Source organism: Giraffa tippelskirchi, chromosome 11 (genome assembly GCF_054371585.1).
Source record: "Giraffa tippelskirchi isolate mGirTip1 chromosome 11, T2T-mGirTip1v1.2.pri, whole genome shotgun sequence".
In the NCBI taxonomy this organism is placed as follows: Eukaryota; Metazoa; Chordata; class Mammalia; order Artiodactyla; family Giraffidae; genus Giraffa; species Giraffa tippelskirchi.
The window spans coordinates 1,364,205-1,376,283 of NC_137285.1; the positions used below are offsets into that span (position 1 = coordinate 1,364,205).

General features: G+C 49.2%; 1 protein-coding gene across 4 annotated transcripts in view; it reads left to right on the top strand.

The window, feature by feature from the left end:
* Positions 1 to 12,079, top strand: part of LOC145526462 (sodium/glucose cotransporter 1-like) — a 46,794-nt gene that overhangs the window by 16,611 nt on the left and 18,104 nt on the right. For all 4 annotated transcript variants that reach the window (XM_081542098.1, XM_081542100.1, XM_081542099.1 and 1 more), the window contains 2 exons: positions 4,885 to 5,105; positions 10,766 to 10,901. In XM_081542098.1, coding sequence (XP_081398224.1) covers positions 4,885 to 5,105; positions 10,766 to 10,901 — 357 coding nt within the window. The remainder of the gene's footprint in view (positions 1 to 4,884; positions 5,106 to 10,765; positions 10,902 to 12,079) is intronic.

A 12,079-nucleotide genomic window follows, 5' to 3' on the forward strand; every position in this document is an offset into this window, starting at 1 on the left:
CTGGCCGCTGCCTGGGGCCGTTTCAGCACTGTCCTCTCTCAGACAGGAGACTGAGGCCCTCAGGAGCCATGAGTGAGCATTGTCTGAGGTCAGGCTGACCACCTGGGGTGGAAACTTCTGCTTGTGGAGAAAGAGGAGTCGAGGAGCAGGGGGTGACGACAGACTACAGGGCTTTGAGCAGTGGTCAGGAGCGGCCCGCCACACTTGGCCCCGCTCTGAGCCATGCCCTTCCTCTCCATCGGAAGCCCCTCTCCTCCTGTCCATTGACTTAAATCCATCTGTCAGGGTCAGCAGAAAACCCGCCCCCAAACCTGGGACTCCATGAGTGTCCCTCCGCTGCGTCCTTGTTCTCTGGACTTGCATCACTGCCACGCAACACGACACTTGTTTTTTTCCAACTTGACATTTTTCTGGTAGTGCTTACCTTGATCGTTCATTGTATCAACATAAGTAAGTCATACCCCCAGGTCCAGAGCTTCTTGAGAACCAGAGCCATCGTACCCTTCACACAGTGTGTAGTTTGACGCACACGGTAGACGCCTAGTGAGTGACATGAATGAGAGTGACAGCTGCTGTGAGCGAGGACCAGGTGCCAGGCAGCGGGTGCCAGCGCGTCTGCACTGTCCCACTGAACCGTCACAGTCACCCCGAGGCCGCACTGCTTTTATTGTCCTTAACTGACTGATGAAGCCGAGTTACCCAGTGTAATAACTTGCTGATGAAACACGCCAAGAGTAGAACTCCAAGCTGCATCCCTCAGGCCCGAAAGCCCCTGATATGCAAATAGCCTGTTACGGCACCTGTACCCACTACTGGGGGAGCCTTGCTGAGATTGGCGGTGGGTCAGAGGTTTGTCTTGCAGAAATTTAGAAGGAAAAGCTCTGGGCTCAGGTATTGGAAAATTACTGAAATGATATTCGAGTTGAGTTGAAGGATTATGGTTCCGTAGAGCAGATTATCGAGCTCCGTGGAAGGAGAACATGTAGGCCCACAGAGTCACAAAGCTCGGTCTCGCCGTTCAGGAAGCATCAGTGCTCCTTGAGGTCTACTCAACACTGCTTCTGGGACACACAACACATCTCAGGCGTGGTCCAGGGGACTTTTAGAGGATCTGGGAAGCAATGACCGATTTGAGTGACAAAATTATAAATTATAAAATACTCTTTAAGCCACTGTTTTTATTCGTGTGCTAGTATTAAACATCAACTTTATTAAAATCTGCCAGGACCATCCCAATACTTGAGAATGATATCCAGTTAAACTTTGGGGGCAGGTAGAATAATCTATTTAATCTTAGCAGTTATATCTCTAAATAATTATGTATCATTTACTGTTACAGGCTGAATTTTTCTATCCCCTCAAAATTCAAAAGTTGAAATCCTAACCTCCAATGTGATGGTATTGGGAGGTGGTTAGTTCTTGAGGGAAGAACCTGTCTGAGTGGCTTTAGTACTGTTATGAAAGAGACCCCAGAGAGCTCCTCATCCTTTCTGCCACGTGAGGACGTGGCCAACACCCAGTCGGCCAGCACCTTGAGCTGGGAGTCTCAGCCCGCAGAGCTGTGGGGGGTAAGCCACCCACTCTCTTGGTGTTTTGTTACAGCAGCCCAAACAGACTGTGACATGTTCTGAGAAATTTAATGGGACTTTTTTTATTGGGGTATCCATGCTAGTTCTTTTGATAAGTAAACTATTGTGGGGGCTTGTTTTCTTTTTAAAATACACAAAAATTTGTAGTTACAAATGAATGTTGTCTTCAAACCACTCACTGTGGGAACTCATGCACATACAGCTTTTTTTATTTTTAACTTTTAATTAGTATATACACAGGCAGCCTTCCTGGGTGGTACTAGTGGTAAAGAACCCGCCTGCCAATGTAGGAGACATAAGAGACTCAGGTTCAATCCCTGAGTCAGAAAGATGCCCTGGAGGAGGGCATGGCAACCCCTCCAGTATTCTTGCCTAGAGAATCCCCATGGACAGAGGAGCCTTGCGGGTTACCGTCCATTGGGTCTCAAAGAGTCGGACACGACTGAAGCAATTTAGCACACATGTATGCGTGCATACACAGGGTAAACAAAACAAAAGGGTACCAGGTGAAATATTTATCACTCTCATTTTCTCGGTTTGACTCCCAAGAACCAACCAGTATCCTAAGTTTTGTGTACATCCTTCCAGAGAGAGTGTACAGGCAGACCTTGGAGAGAGTGTGGTTTGGCTTCAGATTACAGCAATGAAGCGAATACCACAGCAAAGCAAGTCACACAAGATTTTTGGTTTCCCAGTACATATGAGAGTTATGTTCATACTGTAGCGTAGTACCGTATGAAATGTACAATAGTATCGTATCTAAAAACAAGGTACATGCCTTAATTTAAAATGCTGTTAGAAAAATGGCACTGATAGACTTGCTCATTGCAGGGTAGCCACAGACCTTCAATTTGTAAAACACAAGCAAACAAAAGCAACACAATATCTACAAAGCGCAGTAAAGCGGAACACAAAATGCAGTGTGCCTGCACGAATGTATGCACCTGTGAGAGATGCATCTGAATGGAATGAGAGCATTTTGCACCTTTTCTCGCCTCTGGAACGGCATCTCAGGCAGATTTTCATATCAGTAAATAGAGATCTGCTGCATCTTTTCTGTGTGTGTATTTGTTATTAGCTTCTTATTGAAAAGGGCACAAATCAAAGTAGGTAGTGTGATGAAGTATCACAAAGTGAACACACTCTGCATCCAGCCCCCAGGAGGAGAGCTGACTTTGTTTTCTTCTTTTCCAAACTTGGTACCTTTTGAGTCTTTTTCTTGCCTCATTACACTGGCAAGGACATAGTACAAGGAAGACACCAGGCCTCCCTGTCTCTTTTCCGATTTAGCGGTAAAGCTTTGGCTGTTTCACCATTAAATATTTGCTGTCACTTTTTGCTTTTTGTCATACTAACAAAGTTCTCTTCTGTTCCTCGTTTTCTAAGATTATCATGAGCAGGTTTTGAATTGTATCAAATGTTTTTTCCACATCTGCTTAGGTGATCAGATTGTTTTTTTCCTTTTTCTGTTAACACAGCACATTACGTTAACTTGGTTTTGAATGTTAACCTTGCATTCCTGGATTTGTCAAGAAATCCCTCAATTTCCTCTCCTAAGTGGCAGATTTAACTTACATTCTCAGAAATGTATGCGGATGGGTGTTTCCTAACCTCCCATCTAATACCTGATGTCTTAAGACTTTTAAAAACTATGCCCAGGGACTTCCCTGGTAGTCCAGTGGCTAAGACTCTCCACTACCAGTGCAGGGGGCCTGGGCTCAATCCCTGTCAGGAAACTAGATCCCACATGCCGCAACTAAGACCCAGAACAACCAAAGAAATAAATAAAATTTTAAAAATAATAAAAATAGGCCTAATGGGTGAAGGGGGGTGGAAGTATCTCATTTTTGTTTTAATTTGAATTCTCCGGACACTAGTGAGGTTGAGCATCCTTTCACACACTTAACAGCCATCTGTATTTCCTGCTCTGTGAATTTCACATCCGCATTCACCGCCGTGTTTCTTCCCAGTAGTTTTCCTTGGCTATTGATGTGTGAATCCTTCATACATGGTGCAAATCTCTTCTTTCAGTCTAACAAATTTTTTATTTGGTTTCCATCATATAAATGTGAAAATTTAACATCACATTTATCAACCTCTCTTTTCTTTCTGTGTTTTGTTTAAGAATGTTCCACTCCCTCACCCAAGTTCATAAAGATACTTTCCTGTTTTTGTCTGACATCTCTGTGGCTTTGTAGCTCACCTTTTAAAATTCCACATGGAAATTGTTTTTAGAAATGCCGTGAGGTGTCTTACTCATTTTATAGTCACTTAGTATCTTTCATTGACTAGCCTTGACTCCAAATGATTCTGGATCCATTTCAAAATTCAAAGGAACTTGGTTTATTATGCCAAAGCCCTGGGTTAGGAAGATCCCCTGGAGGAGGGAAAGGCTACCCACTCCAGTATTCTGGCCTGGAGAATCCCGTGGACTGGATAATCCATGGGGTCGCAAAGAGCCAGGCACGACTAAGCGACTTTTACTTTCACGAGGTGTTTTTTAGTTATGCTGGTAGAATTATGTGTGTTTTGGTGCCTTTTAAAAACATTTTTCTTTAATAATAAGGTTTTACATCGGTTAGGATGCTGAGGAAGAAACGCTTTGAGCACGGAGGAAAATCCCAAACACGCAGTCTCACAAACATTTTGCTGGGATTGCAGGAAAATGAATATTAATTTCTGATTTAGTTGAGATTCTTTGAGTAACTTGTGATAAAACTTTAGTTCAAAGCTAGTTGAAGCAAATTAAGTACTTCTTTGAGTCACATGACTAGAAATCCCAGGGCATCTTACTTTTGAGCGTGGCTGACCCAGGCTTCTGCATGAGCCAGGTGGACCAAAGGCCTCACACCCCCATTCCTGCTTAGCGCCCCAAAGCAAGGGAGCAGGCATTTTTGGTGCCTTAAGCAGAAGGCTCCTGGGACAAGTTCTGTTTAAATTAGTTGGGCCTGGTCTCAAGTCCATTCCTGATACGTCAGCTGCCCGGGGACGTGGAACACTGGCCAGGCCTAGATCACGTGCCAGATCAGAATGCATGGTGGACGGTTTGATAAGGCCCACCTGAGCCCTGTAGGGTGGAGTGCAGCTGGAGAGAGGGCTCTGTCCCCAGAAGCAGGAGGACGGGGAGCCGGGCACACGGCCCCCAGTGTCCACTGTGCTCCGCTCTCGCTTGGGAGGAGAAGGTCTCTTCTCTGAGAGTGCACGGTGTTGGCTATCTGCCGTCCTCGCGTGTCTCACGCTGCTGTCTTGGCTCCCGTGCTTGGAAGGTACTGACCGACTGTGTGGTGTTTTCAAGCCTTTAACGAGATAGGCGGATACCAGGAGCTAGAGAGCAGGTACCCGGAGGCCAAGCCAACCCTCACCTGGGAAGGGAACTGGACTGCCCCAGTGGAGTGCTTCGTGCCACGCATGGACGCCTTCCATATCTTCCGAGACCCCATCACCGGAGACATCCCCTGGCCTGGGATCGTCTTCGGCCTCTCCACCATCTCCTTGTACTACTGGTGCACCGACCAGGTAATGAGACACGCTGCGCTGGGGGGTCTGCGCTGGGGGGTGGGGGTCTTCATGGCTCTGCAGCCACAGGCAGGCTTCCCTCCCAGCCTTATGCAGTGCCCAGATGCTGCAGCACCACGCTCTGTCTAAAAGAGGTCTCTAAAATTTAGGAAAAAAGTTTAATGTGGCAATTTTTAAAAAAAGGTGGTGGGGGACTTCCTGGTGGTCCGTTGGTTGAGATTCTGCCTTCCAACACAGGAGACATGGGTTCCATCCGTGGTTGGGGAACTAGGATCCCACATGCTGTGGGGTATGGCCAAAAAACTTTTTAAAACGTAGCATGTTTAAAAATAATAATAAAATAAATTTTAAAAAAGTGGTCTCTCCCCCAGCCCCATCTGTAGCACAGCACCTGTTTTCATTTCTTCTTCTTCCCTCTCATTATCTGCAAAGCACAATTTTTTGCTCATGAAAAATGTCAGTTCTCTCAAACCAAGTCTAAAAATTAAATGCTGCTAATCAGTATTTCAGTTGGATTTTTTTTTCAGGACTCAAAGCTCATTCTAAAGATTACATGGTTCTATCAATGGTCGATCACAAAATTGTGAAATATTCATACAGTGGAAAGGCAATAAAGAAAAGGAAGTACAGCCGCATACCATGACGTGAATGAACCTTCAGAACGTGACGCCGAATAAAAGAAGCCAAAGACAGAAGGCTAAGTGCTGTGTGATTACGTTCAGAGAGAGTGTAACACAGGCAGTGTGTAACAGAGTGTAACACAGACAGCCATGTTGTCTCAGTACAAAAAATTATAAAGAAAAGCAAGGAGGAAATAAAGTGCTCATTAAAGCAGTCATTTCTGAAGCAAGGGGAAGAGTTGAGGTTAAAAAGAGGCACACACAACAGTGTTATCGACAATCATTAAAAAGTGGAAATGACCCAAATATCCACCAAGGAATGAACGAGCAAAACGTGTGTCCATGTGCTGGAATGTTATTCAGCCACAAAAAGAAATGAAATTCTGTTACATGCTCCATGTTTGATGAATCTAAGAACGTTATGCTCAGTGAAAGAAGCCAGGCTCAGCAGTTCACCTGTTATATGATTCCTTTTATATGAGATATCCAGAACAGGCAAATCCATGGAGACAAAAATCCAATGAGTGCCTCCCGGGGGAGGAGTGGAGGAGGAATGCAGAGCGACCACTTTTGTGGGCCTGGGTGCTCTTCTGGGTCATGAAAAGGTTTTGACATTGGAAAGAGGTGGAGATTATGCAACATTGGGGATGCACTGATCACTACTGAATTGTTCACTTTAAAATGGTTAATCACAGAGACTTCCCTAACAGGCCGGTGGCCAAGACTCCTCATTTCCAATGCAGGGGGCACAAGGTTGATCCCTGGTTGGGAAACTAAGATCCCACATGCTACACAGCATGGCCAAAAAGTAAAAGATAAACGGATAGTTATATGTTGTGTAACTTTTACCTTGATATTTAAAGAAATAATCATGGGGAGAGGCTTCTGGGGTTCCTCAGAGTTGCACCTCTTGAATTGGGTGGTGGTTCCACGGTAATGGAACTATGGTGCTCCGTACTGTGCCACAGCATACATCCATGTGTTACAGCACAATAAAAAGGGTTTAAGCCCTTTATGAAAGATGTCACAGATAGCTAACCTGAGGTTGAAAATGAAGAACAAAGTGGGAGAACTTGCCCGACCAGATATTTAAACATCGACAAAGTTGCAGTAACGCAAGCAGTTTGAAATTTCCAGGAATAGACATACAGACCAATGGAGCGGAGTAAAGAGCTCAGAGACAGACTCACATACTTGTAGGGATTTAATGTATGTTCTGGAGGCTCCACCAATCAACAGGGGAGAGTTCAGGTGAATTAAAGACTTAACTGTGAAAAGGAAACCCATACTCTAATAAGGGATGGTAACGCTGGTGAATACTTTCTTAGTTGTGGGGAGTGTAAGTCATAGCGGTTTGACCACATTGCACGGAGGGCATTTTTAACAAAGATGCTCTAGACAAAGTTGACATGATGGGCTAGAGGGGACTGTTAGAAAGGTTTACAGTGAGCAGGAGACTGGTAGCAAACCCACAAGAAAAGGGCACTCCAACAGCCACGGGGCAAAAGACGTGACAGGCAATTCGTAGAAAATGAAGTATAGCCCAGCACTATCAGGGGAGTGCAGTTTAGAGCCACAGTGAGACGGGCAAAAATCAGGGAGCTTGATGACGCTAGGCACTGGGAGGACGTGGCTGTGTGGGGTCCTCGTGCAGTTCCGGTGAGGGGCAGCCCGCTCTGGAGGGCTGAGTGTCCAATCAAGTCTAGCATGCTGTGCTCTGTGGCCAAGCAGTGATGCTCCCCAGGATGCACCCCCAGATGCTCATCCAGGTGCATGAGGGACCACGTGTGAGGCCTTGGTCACAGCATCGATTGTGCCGGGTCCTGAGGTGGGCAGATGAGACCAGCGCGGGTGGCGGGGGGAGCTAACACTGAGGACTGCTGCGCGGCGGTGAGGAGCCGCGGGCCCGCCGTGCGCAGAGCAGCGCTGACGGAGCTCTGGCTGGAGGACCGCGAAGCCGGAAGCGCGCGGAGGCCGGCGTGCTCTGTGATGCGGCCGCAGCCTTGTTACCTGTGTTCCTCCCCTTCTGCCGATCACGTGTCTCGTTCCGCTGCCTTGCCTCGAAGACAAGGAAAATCCTTCTGTAAAAATTAGAAAACAGGCTGGAATATAACCACCACAAGCAAGAAGCCCCCACACTTCAGAAAACTGAGGTGTTAGATACCAAACACAAAATACGCATATAAGGAAGTAAAAGTGGACCTGAAACATGAACACAATTCCATCAAAAATGACCAGTTAGATTTAAAAGTCAAACTCCTGGAAATGCAAAATATCCTTGTTGAAATGTAAACTTCAGTAACTGTTAAAATAACATTAAACATAGCTGAAGGAAAGAGTTAGTAACCTAGAAGAAAGAACTGAAGAAATTGCCTTAATAGCACAAAAAAGTGTGAAAGAGAGACAAAGTGACATGGATGACGGAACTGAAATACTTCCTTGGAATTCGAGGAGGAGAGAGGAGAAGCAATATTTGAAGAGAAAATAACAATTTTTACAGTCGTTGAAAGAGCAGGACTCTTCAGATTCAGGAATCACAGTGACAACCATGCAAATCCACACAGAGGCACCTCTTGGTGAAGGTTCAGAACATGAAAGACGAGACTTTGAAAGCCCCTGAGATAAAAGATCACTTGTGGAGGAAGACCGGTGCCCCCAACAGACTTGGAAGCAGCATAACCCGAGGGGGAGCAGGAAGCCTTTCCAAGTGCTGAGGAAGATGGACACTTTCCATGAGGTGCCCAGCTAAGTATTACTCAGAAGTGAGGGCGAAATGAAGTCGGAACCCGGACTACCCTGGTGGTCCAGTGGCTGGGACTCCACTCTCCCCATGCGGGGGACCCAGGTTCAGTCCCTGGTCTGGGAACTAGATCCCGCATGCTGCAACTAAGACCCGGCACAGCCAAATAAGTAAATAAATAATTTAAAGATAATAAAAATAAAGGCGTAACCTTCCCTAGATACTGAGCAAGGTGCGTAAAGAAAAAGGAGGGAGGTCCTGGAGAGCAGGAGGGATGGTTAGAGATGCTGGCCAGCACGTGTGCAGATCTGAAGCGTTGCCTGAGAGTCACTGTAACTATGCACACAGGAAGTGAACACATCACAGAGCTAGACTACAGGACCACAACTGGAGTCAAACCTGTGCGCCTGACATTGTTGAGGAGTGTGCGAATACTGGTTTTCTTTAGAGCTGAAGTTGCATCCATGTTAAAATGTTAAGGGTAATTATTAAAAGCATTAAAGTAGAATCTCTAACTTCCAAACTAGTAAAGAAAGTGATTTAAGAAAAAATTTTATTTAAAAAAGAGGCAAATAAACTGACGGAAGGAAAACTATTTTCCTTTGCCTACCGCTGTGGGTGGTGACTGTAGCCAAGAAATCAGAAGACTCTTGCTTCTTGGAAGGAAAGCTATGACAAACCTAGACAGCATATTAAAAAGCAGAGACATCACTTTGCCAGCAAAGATATGTATAGTCAAGGGTATGGTCTTTCCAGTAATCACACACAGATGTGAGAGTTGAATCCTAAGGAAGGCAGAACACCAAAGAATTGATGCTTTCGAACTGTGGTGCTGGAGAGGACTCTGGAGAGTCCTCTGGACAGGAAGGAGGTCAGCTGAAGCTGAAGCCCCACTACTTGGACCACCTGATGCGCAGAGCTGACTCACTGGCGAGGACCTTGATGGTGGGAAAGGTTGGGGGCAAGAGAAGGAGAGGGGGCAGCAGAGGCTGAGATGGTGGAAGGGCGTCATCGACTCAATGGACGTGAGTCTGAGCAAACTCAAGGAGATGGTGAAGGACAGGGAAGCCTGGCGTGCTGCAGTCCATGGGGTCGCAAAGTCAGACACAACTTACTGACTGAACAGTGACCGTCGTTTTAAACAAGAATTCGTCCATTGCCCCACTTGGTGATAATGACCACCTACGCAAGTGCTGAGGGCTTTCTGCATGCAACAACTTCACGGCCCACGACTGTCCTGTCCTCAGAATAGGAGTCGGCTTCGGCCCAACTCTCCTCCCGCCCCTCCCTTCGAGCCCGTCTCCTCTGTGCGCAGGGCTAAGCAGAGACGGGAAGTAAAGCTAAGCTGCCCACCTGCTCGCAGAGGCCCCCAGGGCACCGGGGGGCGGGCAGCAGGATGCCGCCTGGCTCCCTGAAAAGCAGTGCCTGGTGCATGAGGCAGGACCACTCTGGGGTTCTTCCTCCTGTTAATAAAGTAGTGTGTTTGGAAAAGCAAGAGAGCATTAGAGAAGAACAGGAAAATCCTACCCGTCAGGATTAACCACTGTTGTCGCTCTGGTTTATTCTCGTGGACTTTTTCTAGCTACAGAGTCATGGTGTCAGCGCTACTGCTGTATCCTGTGCCTTTTAGTCAGCGTCACGCTCTGGGCATTTTTTTCCCATTATTTCAATATGCCTTGAGCACATGGTTTCAGTGCCTACAGAATACCGCCTCGTCTCGATGCACCGGACCACATGCCTGCATGTTCTTTGTCACGTGCTTCTCCATCTGCCCGTGCACTCTCCTGCTCTGGCTGAGCGCACACCACCTCTTAGAGCGCCGTGACACGGGCTGTGAAAGGCCCCAGGAGGCTTCGCGGGCCAGGGTCTACCTACACTGGTTGGTTTCCACTGAGACGAGTGAGGCTGGCCCTAGCTCTGAACCCCATTTATTGCGAGGGACAGGCCTGCGCTGGGATTGATGTGACGGGCAGAGGCACTCTGTGTCCTCTGGGAGGGAGTCTCGTCCTTGCCAGGGGGCAGCTGGTAAGCGCCGCACCCCTGTGCTGGGCGCGCGGCTCTAGCAATGAGGCCAAGGGCAGGCCGCCCCCACCCGCTCAGGCAGCTGCGCACCGAGCAGGACATGCTCCTCCGTCACACGTGTCTCCTGAGGCCCTGCGTGCCCAGGGATGCGGGGTGAGCGGTCGGCACCCCCTGCTGCTGCACATCCCAGTCACCCTGTCCTGTCTGCGCAGAGGCAGCCCAGGCTCATACACACTGAGAAAGCTCCCCCCCCGCCCCCACCTGCGTTTCCTCGGCAGATTTTTGTCCAGGGCTGCCTCGCAGGGAAGAACTTGGCCCACGTCAAAGGCGGCTGCGTCTTGTGCGCGTTCCTGAAGCTATTGCCCATGTTCAGCATCGTCATGCCAGGAATGATCAGCCGCGTCCTGTACACAGGTAACTGCTGCTCCGCCGCGTTCACACTGAGCGACTTCCCGGCTCTCCGGCCTCGGGAGGGCCTGGGGTTCTCAGGTCTCCCGCACTGAGCGACCTCACAGCTCTCTGGCCTCGGGAGAGCCTGGGGTTCTCAGGTCTCCCGCACTGAGCGACCTCCCGGCTCTCCGGCCTCGGGAGGGCCTGGGGTTCTCAGGTCTCCCGCACTGAGCGACCTCCCGGCTCTCCGGCCTCGGGAAGGCCTGGGGTCTCAGGTCTCCCGCAGCCTGCTGGTGTCAAGGTGCCCCAGGTTGCTTTCTTGGGGGCCGATGGGTTTAGATGAGGGATGTGGCTGAGCAGAAGTCTGGCAGGGACCGTGGAGGTAGGTGGCAAGAGAGAAATCGCAGGGGGGCAAATCAGCAGGGAGGGAGAGGCTGAGCCTCCTGCAGCCGCTGCTGGGTCTCTGTGTGGGGCTGAGGCCCAGGCCTCGGGGAGGTCACTGCCGGGTATCACTGTGCGAGGCCTCCCGGGTGCTGCGTGCTGTCACCCCTGTCACAGCCCAGGGGCGGCATGTGTGTGGAGCCCCCAAAACAACCCATGTTCTTCCATTCAGCACAGCAGAAACGCCCGATTTCCTGAAGGAGCCGCCATAATCATGTGCCATCCCCACCCCCATTTCAGCCGTTTTACTGGCTCTGCTGCCTCTCGATACTAGGTTTGTTTGTCCATTAAACGTTTATGAGGAGAAGGGCAGCCCACTCCGGTATTCTCGCCCGGAGAATCCCACAGACAGAGGAGCCTGGCGGGCTGCAGTCCACGGGGTCGCAAAGAGTCGGACACGACTGAGCGATGAACTTGTTCCACCCCTTTATGGCACAGGCACTCTGATGGCACGGCCCCCGGGGCAGAGCAAGCCGCTCCCGTGGAGTCTTCTGCCGCAGCGCTCTACAGGCCCGGCGAAGGCGCACGGGCAGGAGACGTGGCTCACCGGAGTGCAGCCTCCAGCCTGCCCCGCGGACGTGCCGCCCCTACTGCTGACCCCTCCCAGCGCCAGCAGGGAGGCGCGCTCCGTCTCAGCGTCCCAGCTTTGGTCTCTGGCAGCCAGGCGGCTCTTGCTGGAGTCTTGTAGGTGGTGCCTCAGAGGTTAGAAAGTAGGCCCCGTGGGACTTCCCTGGCCGCCCCGTGGCTTCAATCCCTGGTCA